Source organism: Magallana gigas, chromosome 1, assembly GCF_963853765.1.
Source record: "Magallana gigas chromosome 1, xbMagGiga1.1, whole genome shotgun sequence".
Classification (NCBI taxonomy): Eukaryota; Metazoa; Mollusca; class Bivalvia; order Ostreida; family Ostreidae; genus Magallana; species Magallana gigas.
In genome coordinates, this window is record NC_088853.1 from 22,253,607 (window position 1) to 22,265,870 (window position 12,264).

General features: G+C 32.4%; 1 protein-coding gene across 1 annotated transcript; it reads right to left on the reverse strand.

Moving 5' to 3' along the window:
• Positions 1-1,727: 1,727 nt before the first annotated feature.
• LOC117686184 (uncharacterized) lies at positions 1,728-12,000 on the reverse strand. The gene is made up of 4 exons (XM_066088268.1): positions 11,926-12,000; positions 9,335-9,953; positions 9,169-9,216; positions 1,728-7,233 (listed from the first exon to the last, which is right to left on the reverse strand). The coding sequence occupies exons 2-4, from the start codon at positions 9,927-9,929 to the stop codon at positions 3,452-3,454; spliced, it is 4,425 nt and encodes a 1,474-aa protein (XP_065944340.1). The 5' UTR covers positions 9,930-9,953; positions 11,926-12,000; the 3' UTR covers positions 1,728-3,451.
• Between the last annotated feature and the right edge of the window lie 264 nt (positions 12,001-12,264).

The following is a 12,264-nucleotide window of genomic DNA, read 5'->3' on the forward strand; positions in this document are numbered from 1 at the left end:
AACCCCATTATTAGAACGATTCATATAGTTTTTTCCTACGTAGCAACAATTGTACATTTTGGTATAATTTGTAGCTTCGCATTACAGTATCATCCAATCGGCGACCTAGATAAAACTGCTATTAAAGTCATTTATATTACCGTATAAATAACTTAACATGTTTGTTAAGGTCGTTATATGTAATAATATGTTGCTATTTTAAATTTAATTGAATTTAAAATAATTTTTAATTACTTCAAACGAAACGAATTGATATGGTTTTAAAACTTTTAATGGTTTGAAGTTGCACTTTTCTGATCAGTGCGAGACAAATAGGTATTTCTGATCAGCTAATTTACTTATGACGTTCGTGGTATATTGGCAGATAATGTCTGTGGCATCTCTTTGATCTCGGCAATAACGGTAGTAGAATTAAGTTTAGATAAGTCATAAGCAACTTTGTTGTTCTTTTAATTTACATTAGTAAGTTAGTACAATATTGTTTCGATAATTACTATACATGCAGAATTGTTGCCCATGTAATTGTTATGGTTCCTTTGATTTTTATTTTAAAGTTAAGATATATCCATGTCATGCGTTGCCCTTCATAAGTCAAAAACTGTAAAATATGAAACGCATTGGTCTAAACATTTTTAAAAAAAATCTTGAAACAAAATTTGTACATTTTCTTCAATGTTTTCCTCAAATTTATATATACGCTGTACTTAACAACTGTTTCAGTTATTCTTTCTGATTATATACTTGTTTTTACCATACTTATTTTATCAATTCTTTTAATACAGATGCTGAAAACGGATCATTTGATTTAGATTTCGTGTTACTTCTGCCTCTAATCTTTAAATTTCATCCTTTTTTCTTTTTGCTTTTTCTTTGTAATGCAATTTTATAAACCCATTATCTTTATATCTGAATCATTAATTGAAGCTCTCCAGATTACGTACATTCCCGAGTTCTTTTTTGTTATACATCTCGCAAAATGCACAACCACGTATATTTCATGAGATGGTTTGGCATAAATTTTAGGCTATGTTGTTAGGCTATGTTTTTGTAGCTATGATATACACAAAAGAAAATTCTACACAGACAAGACTTAATCAAAATCTGTAATACCTTATTGCAACTATCAACACACAATCAACCATTAAACTGTTATTGTGTTAAATATCACCACAAATTTAAAACTACATTTGGTTCTTGTTTTGCAAAATAACCGTCTCCTCATTGGTCACTAATAATAAAAGACCTTACTGATTCTAATAGATTTTCATTCATTTTATTACAAACAAACAAAAGTCCACTGATACAATATATAAAATTATTTGCTTATTGCTTCATGTAAAAGCAGCTGTATGAAAAATATAAACGAAAACAGATTACAAATATATTTTAAAGTCTTTATTTAAAAATATTTAACAATGATACCATTTCTTATCAATCATTGAACTAAACTACAGGTTTTTTTGCAGATATTCAGATATATTTGTTTTATTGAATATTTGGATTAAAGAACAAGGGACGTTATTGGCCAAAAAATGCCGTGTTTTAAAATCTAATGATATCTACCATTTTCAAAAGCCAAGAATAATAATTAATCGTACAATTGCTGAAAATTACATGAATATAAGTAATAAGATATCATTCTTTGAATATTATGAGGTGATCATTTCGGTCGGGGCGTGATCAAATCTATCAAAAAGCCGGGCTTTATTGGATTTGATCACGCCCCGACCTAAATGATCACCTCATAATACTCAAAGAATGATTCCTTATTCCTTTAATATACCGGTGTATGAAACATGTGCATGTTTTATAGGGAAAAAAATAGATATTAGTAAATATAAAAATGTTTTATAGAAAGAAAATATAAGTTGAAATTAACTTCATATATTGTTTTTATCGAGAATGTATAATTGTTTTCATTAATATTTTAGATTTGATATCGCTGAATAGAGTAAAACCCGAGACACATTTCCAAAAACGAGCAACGGCGGACTTTTTTTTTGGGGGGGGGGGGGTAAAAATGGAATTAATCGGGTGACAGTCGGCATGCAGTTCCTCTGCCGTTGTCTTGGACGATGTCGTATTCATTTTTCGTCGGCCGACCAATTTTGTGTCCATCGGGCCAAGTTACATTTTTTTTCTGCGTCGGTGGCCGATTTCTTTAGTTAAACCAGTCGTTCAATACTAGTAGTCCATCGAGCAATTCTCGATCATCTTTTGACCTTCGGAAGAAAGTTCTTATGTCTGTCGTCGCTCGGTCGATCGACATTTGGATTTTCTTAAATGTCGGCCGACTGACGATCGAGGGTCAACAGGTCTTTGGGGCGATTTTGACAAATCGACTGATGCACTGACGATCAACCGTATACGGATTAGGTTTAACATTTACAGGCTATCGGTGAATATATATATACGCGGCGGTCAGGCGCGGAACCCTTTTTCTCGATAAATGAAGCAATGCCCACGAAGTTACAGGTGAATATTCAGCAATTGCGAACTTGTCTATTTAATAGGCCGACCATCGGTACTAGTCGAAAGTAAGAAAAGATCACGGAAGACGAAGACAATATGACAATATGTCTAACGTCTGTCCTGGTTTTACGATTGATTAAACTACTTCGATCACATATGACGGATACAAATGGACTTAAACATAAAGTGTTTACTTAAAGAGGAAATTATTAGTGCTTTGATCAGTCCTTTCAATATGTTGGCAATTATTTTCTGTTATGATCTCAACAAAAAATCCACTGTAAAAATTTTATATAATCGTTTACATCTAAAAAGTGTATGTGTTGTAATTTTCTATTTATTTATTTATCAATTTATTTATTTTTCGGTTGCAATTTCTATTTCTTTTTTCCTTTTGGCTTCTCTTACGTATACAAAAATTATTTTAGATTTTTATTAGATAAAACCCTCTTTCACCAGTAAAAACCGCGTGTTACGCCGAGTAACTGTCCATGTCGGATCGCGTTGTTTGAATTACGTTGTTAAAATGTGCAATTTTCTAATCCTTTTTTGCTAAAATTCACATTGTTCACAGTTATTAACCGTCAACATTTTCAGTATATGAATTTGTTATGATACAGAAAATAAGTATGTTAAATATAAAAGTGGTTAATGCATGTGAAAGGTTTTAATTTCAGCAAAGATTATTCATATTTCTATATATTATAACGATTTTTGGAGACCATTCCATGTTTAGCGTACACTAGTGACGTCATAATGACAAATGACGTCATTTTGGTGCCTGTAGAATTTAGCCAGTATCGAACTTAGTACAATGCACCACATCAAAAAACAAAACTAAGACGTTGAAAATATGATAAATTTTGCGGCCAAATACGGCTAATAACGTCCCTTGTTCTTTCTCGAGTATATAAATTCATTCATTGCAACTTAATTTCAATAACATTGACATGGTTTCTTTGTCACTTTAATTCTAATATTAACCATCATAGGTTAAATTGTCAAGGACAAATCCGAATAAACCATTGGTAGCACGTTCATTTGTTAGTGGTTTTCTGTTTTCATCCCTTTGATTGACTTCAACGCCCGCCTTCATCAACTCTTTGATCACATCCCAATTATTTCCATCACACGCAGCTGTCAGTGGTGCTTTGTTTCCATCGCCTTGGTTGACATCAGCACCCGCTTTTATCAGCATTTTGACTATGTTCAAATCTCCTAACTCACATGCTGTTGTAAGTGGTGTTTTGCTTCCATCGCTTTGATTGACATCAGCCCTATTCCTTATCAAAATTAAGACCACAGGCCAATGTCCTTCTTCACATGCCGCTGTTAACAGTGTTTTGTTTCCGTCGCTTTGATTAACATCAACGCCAGCATCTATCAACTCTCCGACCAAAAACAAATGCCCTCTTTCACAAGCCATTGTTAGTGGCGTTTTGTTACCAACGCAGGAATTGACATCAGTATCTGCATTTATCAACTTTTTAATCACACCAAAAACATTTTCTTGACATGCAGCTGCTAGAGGTGTGTTATATCCATCGCTTTGATTGACATTAGCCCCCGCAATTACCAACGCTTCGATCACACGTATATGTCTACCCTCACATGCAGCTGTTAGGGGTGTTTTGTTGCAATCTTTTTTATTGACATCAGCCCCCTCTTTTATTAACTCTTCGACTATATCGATATGTCCACGATAGCATGCAAATATCAGAGGTGTCCCATTTCCGTTGCTAAGATTGACATCAGCCCCTGCTTTTATCAACTCTTTCAAAATGTTTAAATGTCCCATATAACTTGTAGTTGATAGCAGAGTTTCGTTTCTATGTATCTGATTGACGTCAGCTTGACATTCAATTAATTCTTTAACTACACCCATATGTCCGAAAAAGCATGCACCCATTAAAGCATTTCCAAAATTGGAAATTTCATTGCCGTCAAACTTTGCTTTCTTAAATTCTTTGACTAAATTCAAATTTCCTTCATAACAGGCAACTTGCAGAGTTGAAATAAATTCATTGCATATATTGACATCGGCACCCGCGTCTATCAGTTCCTTAACTACGTGAATATGAGCTTTATAGCAGGCAACTATAAGCGGTGTTTTATCTTCCTCCGTGATATTGACAGCAGCCCCACGTTTGATCATTTCTTTAACATCTTCTAAATGTCCACGAAAACACTCAACTATAAATGATCTTTCGTTTGTGTTATTCAGATCGACTTTTGACTCCATTTCGATTAACCTTTTGGTTATACTCAAATGGCTCCAATAACAGGGAAAGTTAAGTGTAGTTTTATCTTTATCATTTGGATCGATTTGAGCACCTGCTTTAACCAGCAATTTCAAAATATCAAAATAACCGCCATCACATGCAGCAATAAGCGGTGTTTTTCCTTCATGTCTTTTGTTTACCTCAACCCCCGATGATATCAGCTCTTTGACTATGCTAAAATGCCCCTTTTTACATGCAGCTAATAGCGGTGATTCAGAGTTCAAAGAAATATTGAGATCAAGACCTGTTGTTATCAATTTTTCAACAATGCACAAATGATTTTCTTTGCAAGCATTTATTATGGGGGCGTTCAGATTGATATCAGCTCCTGCTTTTATCAGCTCTTCAACTATAAGTGCGTGTCCTTCCTGACATGCAGACTGTAATGGTGAAATTAAAACACTTTTTTTATTGACACTAGCACCCAATTTCAATAATTCTCTTACTGTGCTTTGCTGTCCATTTTCACACGCAGCTATTAAAGGTGTTTCAAAGTCTACGCACATATTGATATTAGCTCCAGCTTCTAACAGTGCCATGACAATATCTAGATATCCATATTTGCAAGCAATAATTAATGGATTTTTTTCAAAGTATACCATGCCTGAAGGCCAAACCCTGTTATTGAGAGCGTCTGTATTGACATGTTTGAGTAATATTTGCACAGTATCAAGATCGCCAGAATAACAACCGAGACAAAGCAGGCGACATTGCTCAACAAAAAATGGTTCATCATACGTGTCACAAATTATGTCACTATTTGAGTCACTATCTATAAAACTAGCTTCATCATCATCTTGGTCACTGCAACTACTGTTAACGTTATTATCAATGTTTGTCTGGTTTATAAATGAATAACTTTGGTGGTGTTCATTGTAGCAACTGAGAAACAGGTCATTAATGTTTCCATTTGTTTGAATCATTTGATCTAAAATATACTGAAGAATTTTATAATGTCCAAAAAGAATAACCCATTGTATTCCCTTGAGACAGCTCATATAAGGATATAATCTGCCATGCCTACGTTCGATGATTGTATCATTTATGAGAAAATCATATTCAAACATGCTCAATCTTGCGTGTTTCTTTTCCTCATCACCATATTTTTTAGGTTTATATTTCCATGCATCTACTTCAGAGGTGTTATTTAGCTCAGATATAAGTAACGTGTATAAATCATTATACGACTTCTTGTTCAATAATGTAATGAACTTTTGAAACACAGATGCAGTTTTCAAAGCTTCGTTACCGAACACGTCATAAAATTCGCCATTATATACGTCTTTGAACAGACGATCAGCTAGCATTGAATATTGGGGCTCATGCAGTTTTATACTTAAGTCGATGATAGTCTCACTTTCATGACTTGTTTGGATGCGTTTTTTATCTTCACTTTCTTTATCTTCTTCGCATTCTTCCTCTCTTTTCCTTTTTCTAGAGTTATCTTTATCTAGTTTGACATAACTAGCAATGTACTTACTACTCGCGTATTGCAAAATCAGTTCTGGATATTTACGACCAAAATGATATGCGATAATTTCAAACATGGAGTCGTGAATAAAAGTAAATTCATCGTCATTTTTCTTTGTGTAGGTTCCCTTCATTTCTGACAAGGCATTGATCAATTGAAAGTTATCTGTTGTAGATGGCACTTTACATGTTCTTAGAATGCTGCATTTCATCTCAGCAAACGAATTGTCTTCCATTGTCTCCTTAGCTGCATTATTGCCATTATCTAACATTTTTTCTGACAGTTTGTTTTTATTAGCCATAAGTAAAACTAACGAGACATACTGGTGCTTGTTATGTATTCTCAGTGAGTCCAATTCCTTCAGGATACATTCAATAGGTGATATGAAAAAAGAATTTCCATAAACTTTCAACTTCGGTTCGCTTGAAAAGAGTTTACATAAAAGAGGGAACATGCTTGAGGATGATGCCAAATTGTCCGAGGTCAAAAAATCTCTATCTAAAGAATATTTTTCAAGTAATTCTTGTTTGTCGTCATCGTTTAATGTGTTTTCTTTACTTTGTAAAAGAACCGTATTCTTTCCTTTAACCAGAACACAGTCGGATACCAATTCATTTCTAAAAACTGCCTCACGACACGTCACAAGGGTTTTCGTTTTTCGATTGATTGGATCTTTAAGTCTTTCGCTGTATTTATTAATCATATGAAGTTCGTGTTCGTTTACTCCAAAAACTCCAAGGACATCATCGATTACAAACAACTGTGGAATGTTTTGGTTACTATAATCTTCAATCTTGTTTATTTCCTTGATTGGAAAAATTTCATACCCTTCCTTTTGCAGTATTAGAGCAATATGACGGGCTGTTGCCGTTTTACCGGAGCCTGGAACACCGACAAACGTTACGTATGGTTGTGATCTGACTTGCTCTAGCATCACTGGGAAGTTGTGGGTTTCTAAAAACACTCTGTCATCCTCTTTCCACTTTGAAATATCCCTTTCATATAAAGCTGAAAAACAAAACCATGTGACTTGCTATTATTAATCAATGTACTGAAGTATTAAAAGCCGAGCTCTTTTGGTGTGTCTATGCTTATTGTGTAGTAAAGACTGAAAATCTCTCTCTCTCTCTCTCTCTCTCTCTCTCTCTCTCTCTCTCTCTCTCTCTTATGGTTTTAATGTCGACAAAACGTCAGAGAGCGAGCGACCAAATTTTGTAAGCGGCTATAAACAAAAATATGTCTGTCTGTAGAAAAAAGTTCAAGAGTTGCTGACTTGAATTTTGCAACAAGCGTTATATATTTGATCCCATTTCTTCCACGCGCAGCAAAGTAGTTCATAACAATTCCTGCGCATTGTATGTGTCCAAAATGCATATTTTTGTTTTTAAAACACGTTATTGATAAGAAAACTAAATAGGATTGACAAATTCTCTCGAAATTAAAAGAAAAACAAAATGCCAACACTTTTGACATAGCATGGCTCATTGTGTAACTATTTGGTTTATCGGAAGCTTTTACTTTGACGCTCTTTGTTTTTGTGTTTACTTTTGAAGTTGTGCTATTTATAGTAACATTGGCAATTTACCTGCCTACAGCCAGGACTTTCAGCGGAGCCCGGCTAAAAATCAAAGCTCAAATCGCAGTAATTTACACCGTAATTTAAATCTCAATTTAAAATACGTGTCTTTAAAGAAAACACTTTGGCAATTAAAAAAACTCATTTCAAAAAGGTGATGCTTGATACATCTTATACAGCTATACGTTATGAAATTCTGATTTAAAAGTTGTTCCACGGGGGTGTTAAAGAAGCATGTGGAAAAACTAGCGTCGTATTCTTACTGTTATACTCAAAATCGTGAGATCCATTAATCGTTTTGAATCAGATCAACTAAGTATCATCCTTTGAAAGAGATATCAATGCAATGAAATCAAATAGTACATTACTGCCACATCGGTGCATTTATTAACAGCAAATAAATAAATAGCTTACGTATATGCCTTAACCTAAAATGACACTACCCTGCGGTTTCCACAAAACAATAAACATATCAAGTGAATGCAAACCATCTCAGTTTTATCACAAATGCTGATTGAATCCTACCTTTTCTTTAATTAAAACGTTATATTAATCATCTTGTTTAAAAAAAACAAAAAAATTTCATTCATATATATATATATATATATATATATATATATATATATATATATATATATATATATATATATATATATATATATATATATATATTGGTTTGATACTGACTGACTACAAATAAGTGTTTTGTTTTTCCTGAGGACTATCAAATGACATACTTATTTTTTTCACAAAAACGCATGTACAAGATGCCTATAACTTTGTCCAAATTAACTCATTTAAACTTAAAATTACTAATTTCACATTTCATATACTCTTTAAAAATCTTCGCTTAACACATATTTACTATCAATGTTTTGTTTTGTTTTTGTTTCTTTTTTTTGCTATTCAATTGTAATCGTTTTCTCCCTATTTGAGCAAATTGCGATGAGGCCATTATGTTTTGTTCCAGACACAACAATGTGACGTCAATATTCATAGGGCAACTATCCTTATTTTACAAAATTGCAAGGGGCAGTTACTCCAGATTTTTAAAGAATTTATAGCATGTGGTTTCTGTATTTGAAAATATGAAATGTCGAAATGAGTAGGGGAAGCGTCGATCAATAATGGCCATATTGCCTAATATTAATTCTCAGTGAACTAACAAAGAGATATATGAGGAAATCACGTGCTATGTTTAAACCAACAAAAGTGTGACATTTCAGTCTGAGGGAAAAATAATATATATATATATAAGGTACATGCTACTAACATTGTATTTTTATGCTATGTTATTTGTTAAAATATAATTTCAAAAAATTTCAAAAACGAATATTGCATTTGTATTAGAGTAAAAAAATGGTTACCTTTTACATTCTCGGGAACACATCTTTTTTCAATTCTTTTTGTTCTCTCTGTTTATGAAAAAGAATTATAGTGAATACTTTGTGTATCTTTTTTTAAAAACGAGCTTATATGTCTCTAGTTAGATGCAAAAGTATCATTTTAAGTATATTTTAGTAAAATAGCTACCTGAAATATCATGAATTTTTGTATCCAAATTCTGCAACTCTTTGATGTATTTAGATTCCTGTTCAGGATCCATAGAGCATTTTGTGATCTTAACAACTGCGTTCTGATAAATGGTTGATATGCGTAGGTACTTTTCCAAATCCTGAATAATGCTGGAAATTTCTAGAACTTTCTTATTAAAATCGGTGTCGGAAATAAATATATCTGTACAATGCCCGTACTTGTTTCTTATCAAACGAATTCTTTCAATGTTTGCTGACACACTCCTGTCACATGGGATTGGTTCATTTCCCCATTGTTTTGCATGTGGTGAAATGTTCGATATATTTCGCAAAAGAAAAAAGAGTAAAGTTATATCAAAGTCTGAGTAGTTTCCATTGTGTATGACCCTTTCTTGTTCTTTGGTAATTGGAGGTTGTTTCCGTTTTTGTAAATTAGCTAAATGTGTCGTTACCTTCTGTGACAGTGTTGACGGGGGGATCTCTTTCTTGAGAACATCACAAAGAAAATCTGTACAAGGACCCAATATAATGCGGGCTACACGAGCAAGGTTGGTGGTTTCCCGCGTTGATGCATACTTTGAGTTAGCCATCATTTATAAATCCCAGTACCATTTGTTCTGTAATTAAAAAGGGTTAACGTATTGGATCGTATCTTTTGTTAATTAGAATTAAGTGTGCTGCATGTATAATTTTCCTTTTTTTTCTCACAAATAGTTTGGAATAATAAGGCAAAAATGAAATTAAATTTATCATTCATTTTCATATAATTTTTCCGATACTTTTATAGATATAGTTCAGGGGCTAGTCAAGTATTATTTGCAGGACTTGAATTTTGATCTCTTATTTATTTCATTTTTTAGTCTTACAAATTCAAAATGGTAAGAGAAAATATGTTGTTTAAAAAAATCATCAGCCTTAAATTGAAGGAAAAAATAACATTGTATTTTAATTTGTATAATATTTCTCATAGAAACGTTGAATGATTTATTAATTATTTGGCAACGACTCTGGCTTATTTATAAAACAGTGTGACAGATATCTGGCTTCGTGAAGGTAGGAATGGTTTTAGTCTATTTGATATCCCTAAATAACATTTCTTTTCTGTCCCATCATAATATGATATTGTATTGGTTTTAATGCCTGTCTGCTAATTCTGTCTGCCAACAATTATTAATTAACCTTTTTAAGTAAGACTTAAATAAACAAATATTACATATGCCGCAATTGTTGTTACCCATGCATTTAAAACTAATTCGCCATATTTCCCAAAGAAAATTTATACTCTCCTTTGTTTTTTATCTTTGTCTATAGAAAACAATTTAACCGAAGTTCGTTTACTGATGGCATCAACGTACATTTGTAGCAGTAGACCCGATGATAGGATACAACCTCTTGTTTCTTTAGGATATAATTCAAAATTTCTTTGTATGGATTAACAACAAAATTTGATTCATAAACATATAATTTTAGATATAGGAGACGTTAAGAACTTTTTAGATTTTATTTTAAGTATGGATCGAAAATGTATGGTTTACAAACAAACGTTCTGGAGACATTGTTTTATACAAGAATTTCATACAAAAACTATAAAATATTTTAATGCGAGAAAATTGAAAAGATTGAGCATGATTGTTTGAAATTATGCAGTTATATTTTATCAAAATAAGCTAATCTGTTTGATTTTTTTTTAATTTAACAACAAAAGAAAGAATGTGTCGTTTATTAACCCACCTATTTGAAATTCATGCTTTCATTCATTCTTTATGGAAAACAACCGTTTTAATCCTTTGAATCAATGTGTGATTTAAAGAATTGCTTCATTTTACTTCGGATGTCTTTTTTTAGTTTAAGATTTGGCTTTGAATAATATTGTTGATTTATATTTTTAAGAGAGTTGCATGCAATTTAATTTCTATTCTGCAAGAGCATTGATTTAACATGAACAATGGTTTATAAAAACAGTTCATATATTTACGTGTTACAAAAGACTGCAGAGCTGTTTATTAAAACTCGCTGTGTAATTATCATGTTTTACGTAGAAACTTGAATTCTATAAACACCCTATAGAAGGGGCCAAACAATGCAAACAAATACAAGTTAGATCATTCTTGCATGTGTGACTTTAAATCAAGTCAATATTTGATATAGCGAATTACTAGAACATTTAAATTACACTTTACAATTTCATCAAAATCGAATATTATGACTGAATTGCGACTTCTATTATATTTTGAGACTAATAGATATCTTTTCATACATGTATAATGTTTCCCTATCACAGTTTTATTAGTTTTATTATGAAATTGTATTTAGATAAAGTGGGTTGATAGCCAACAGTGCTCAAACTCAAAAGTCCATAACACGGACCACTACAAAATCAAAAGCAGGATTAGGCGCTATAGAGAAGTGAGCATCTCCTGCTGAAAAGTAACACCCACCGTGTGTCTTATGTCGTAAATAATAGTTATAATATTAATAGACTATTAATAGTTATCAACACTTTACTTAGATGAACATGTTTTTGAGTAAAGCTGACACTTTATCTAAGGAAATACAATTATGTTATGAATCAACAAGAAAATTACTTACCTTTTTACATTCAAGGCCTCTAGCGCACTATGTTACATTAAAAATATATTCACGCCCTGTTTATTTTTCTCGTTACCTGGCAAAAACTTAATCGTGATCGTCCCATAATTAAACCTTTGAGCATTTCTTTTAGCTTGATTAAGCAGTGCAAAAAAACTTAAATGGCCAATTTATGAAATGAAAGCGCTGCATTCATGTTATTAACAATGCAGCGTATAACCCTCGGTCATATCAACCAGTGTCAAGTTCTTTACCTTTTTTTTTTTTTTTTTACTTTGTTGATTGTGCTCTCAGATTATCTCCTCAATTATTATATGGAAGAAAAATATCTGAACAAAA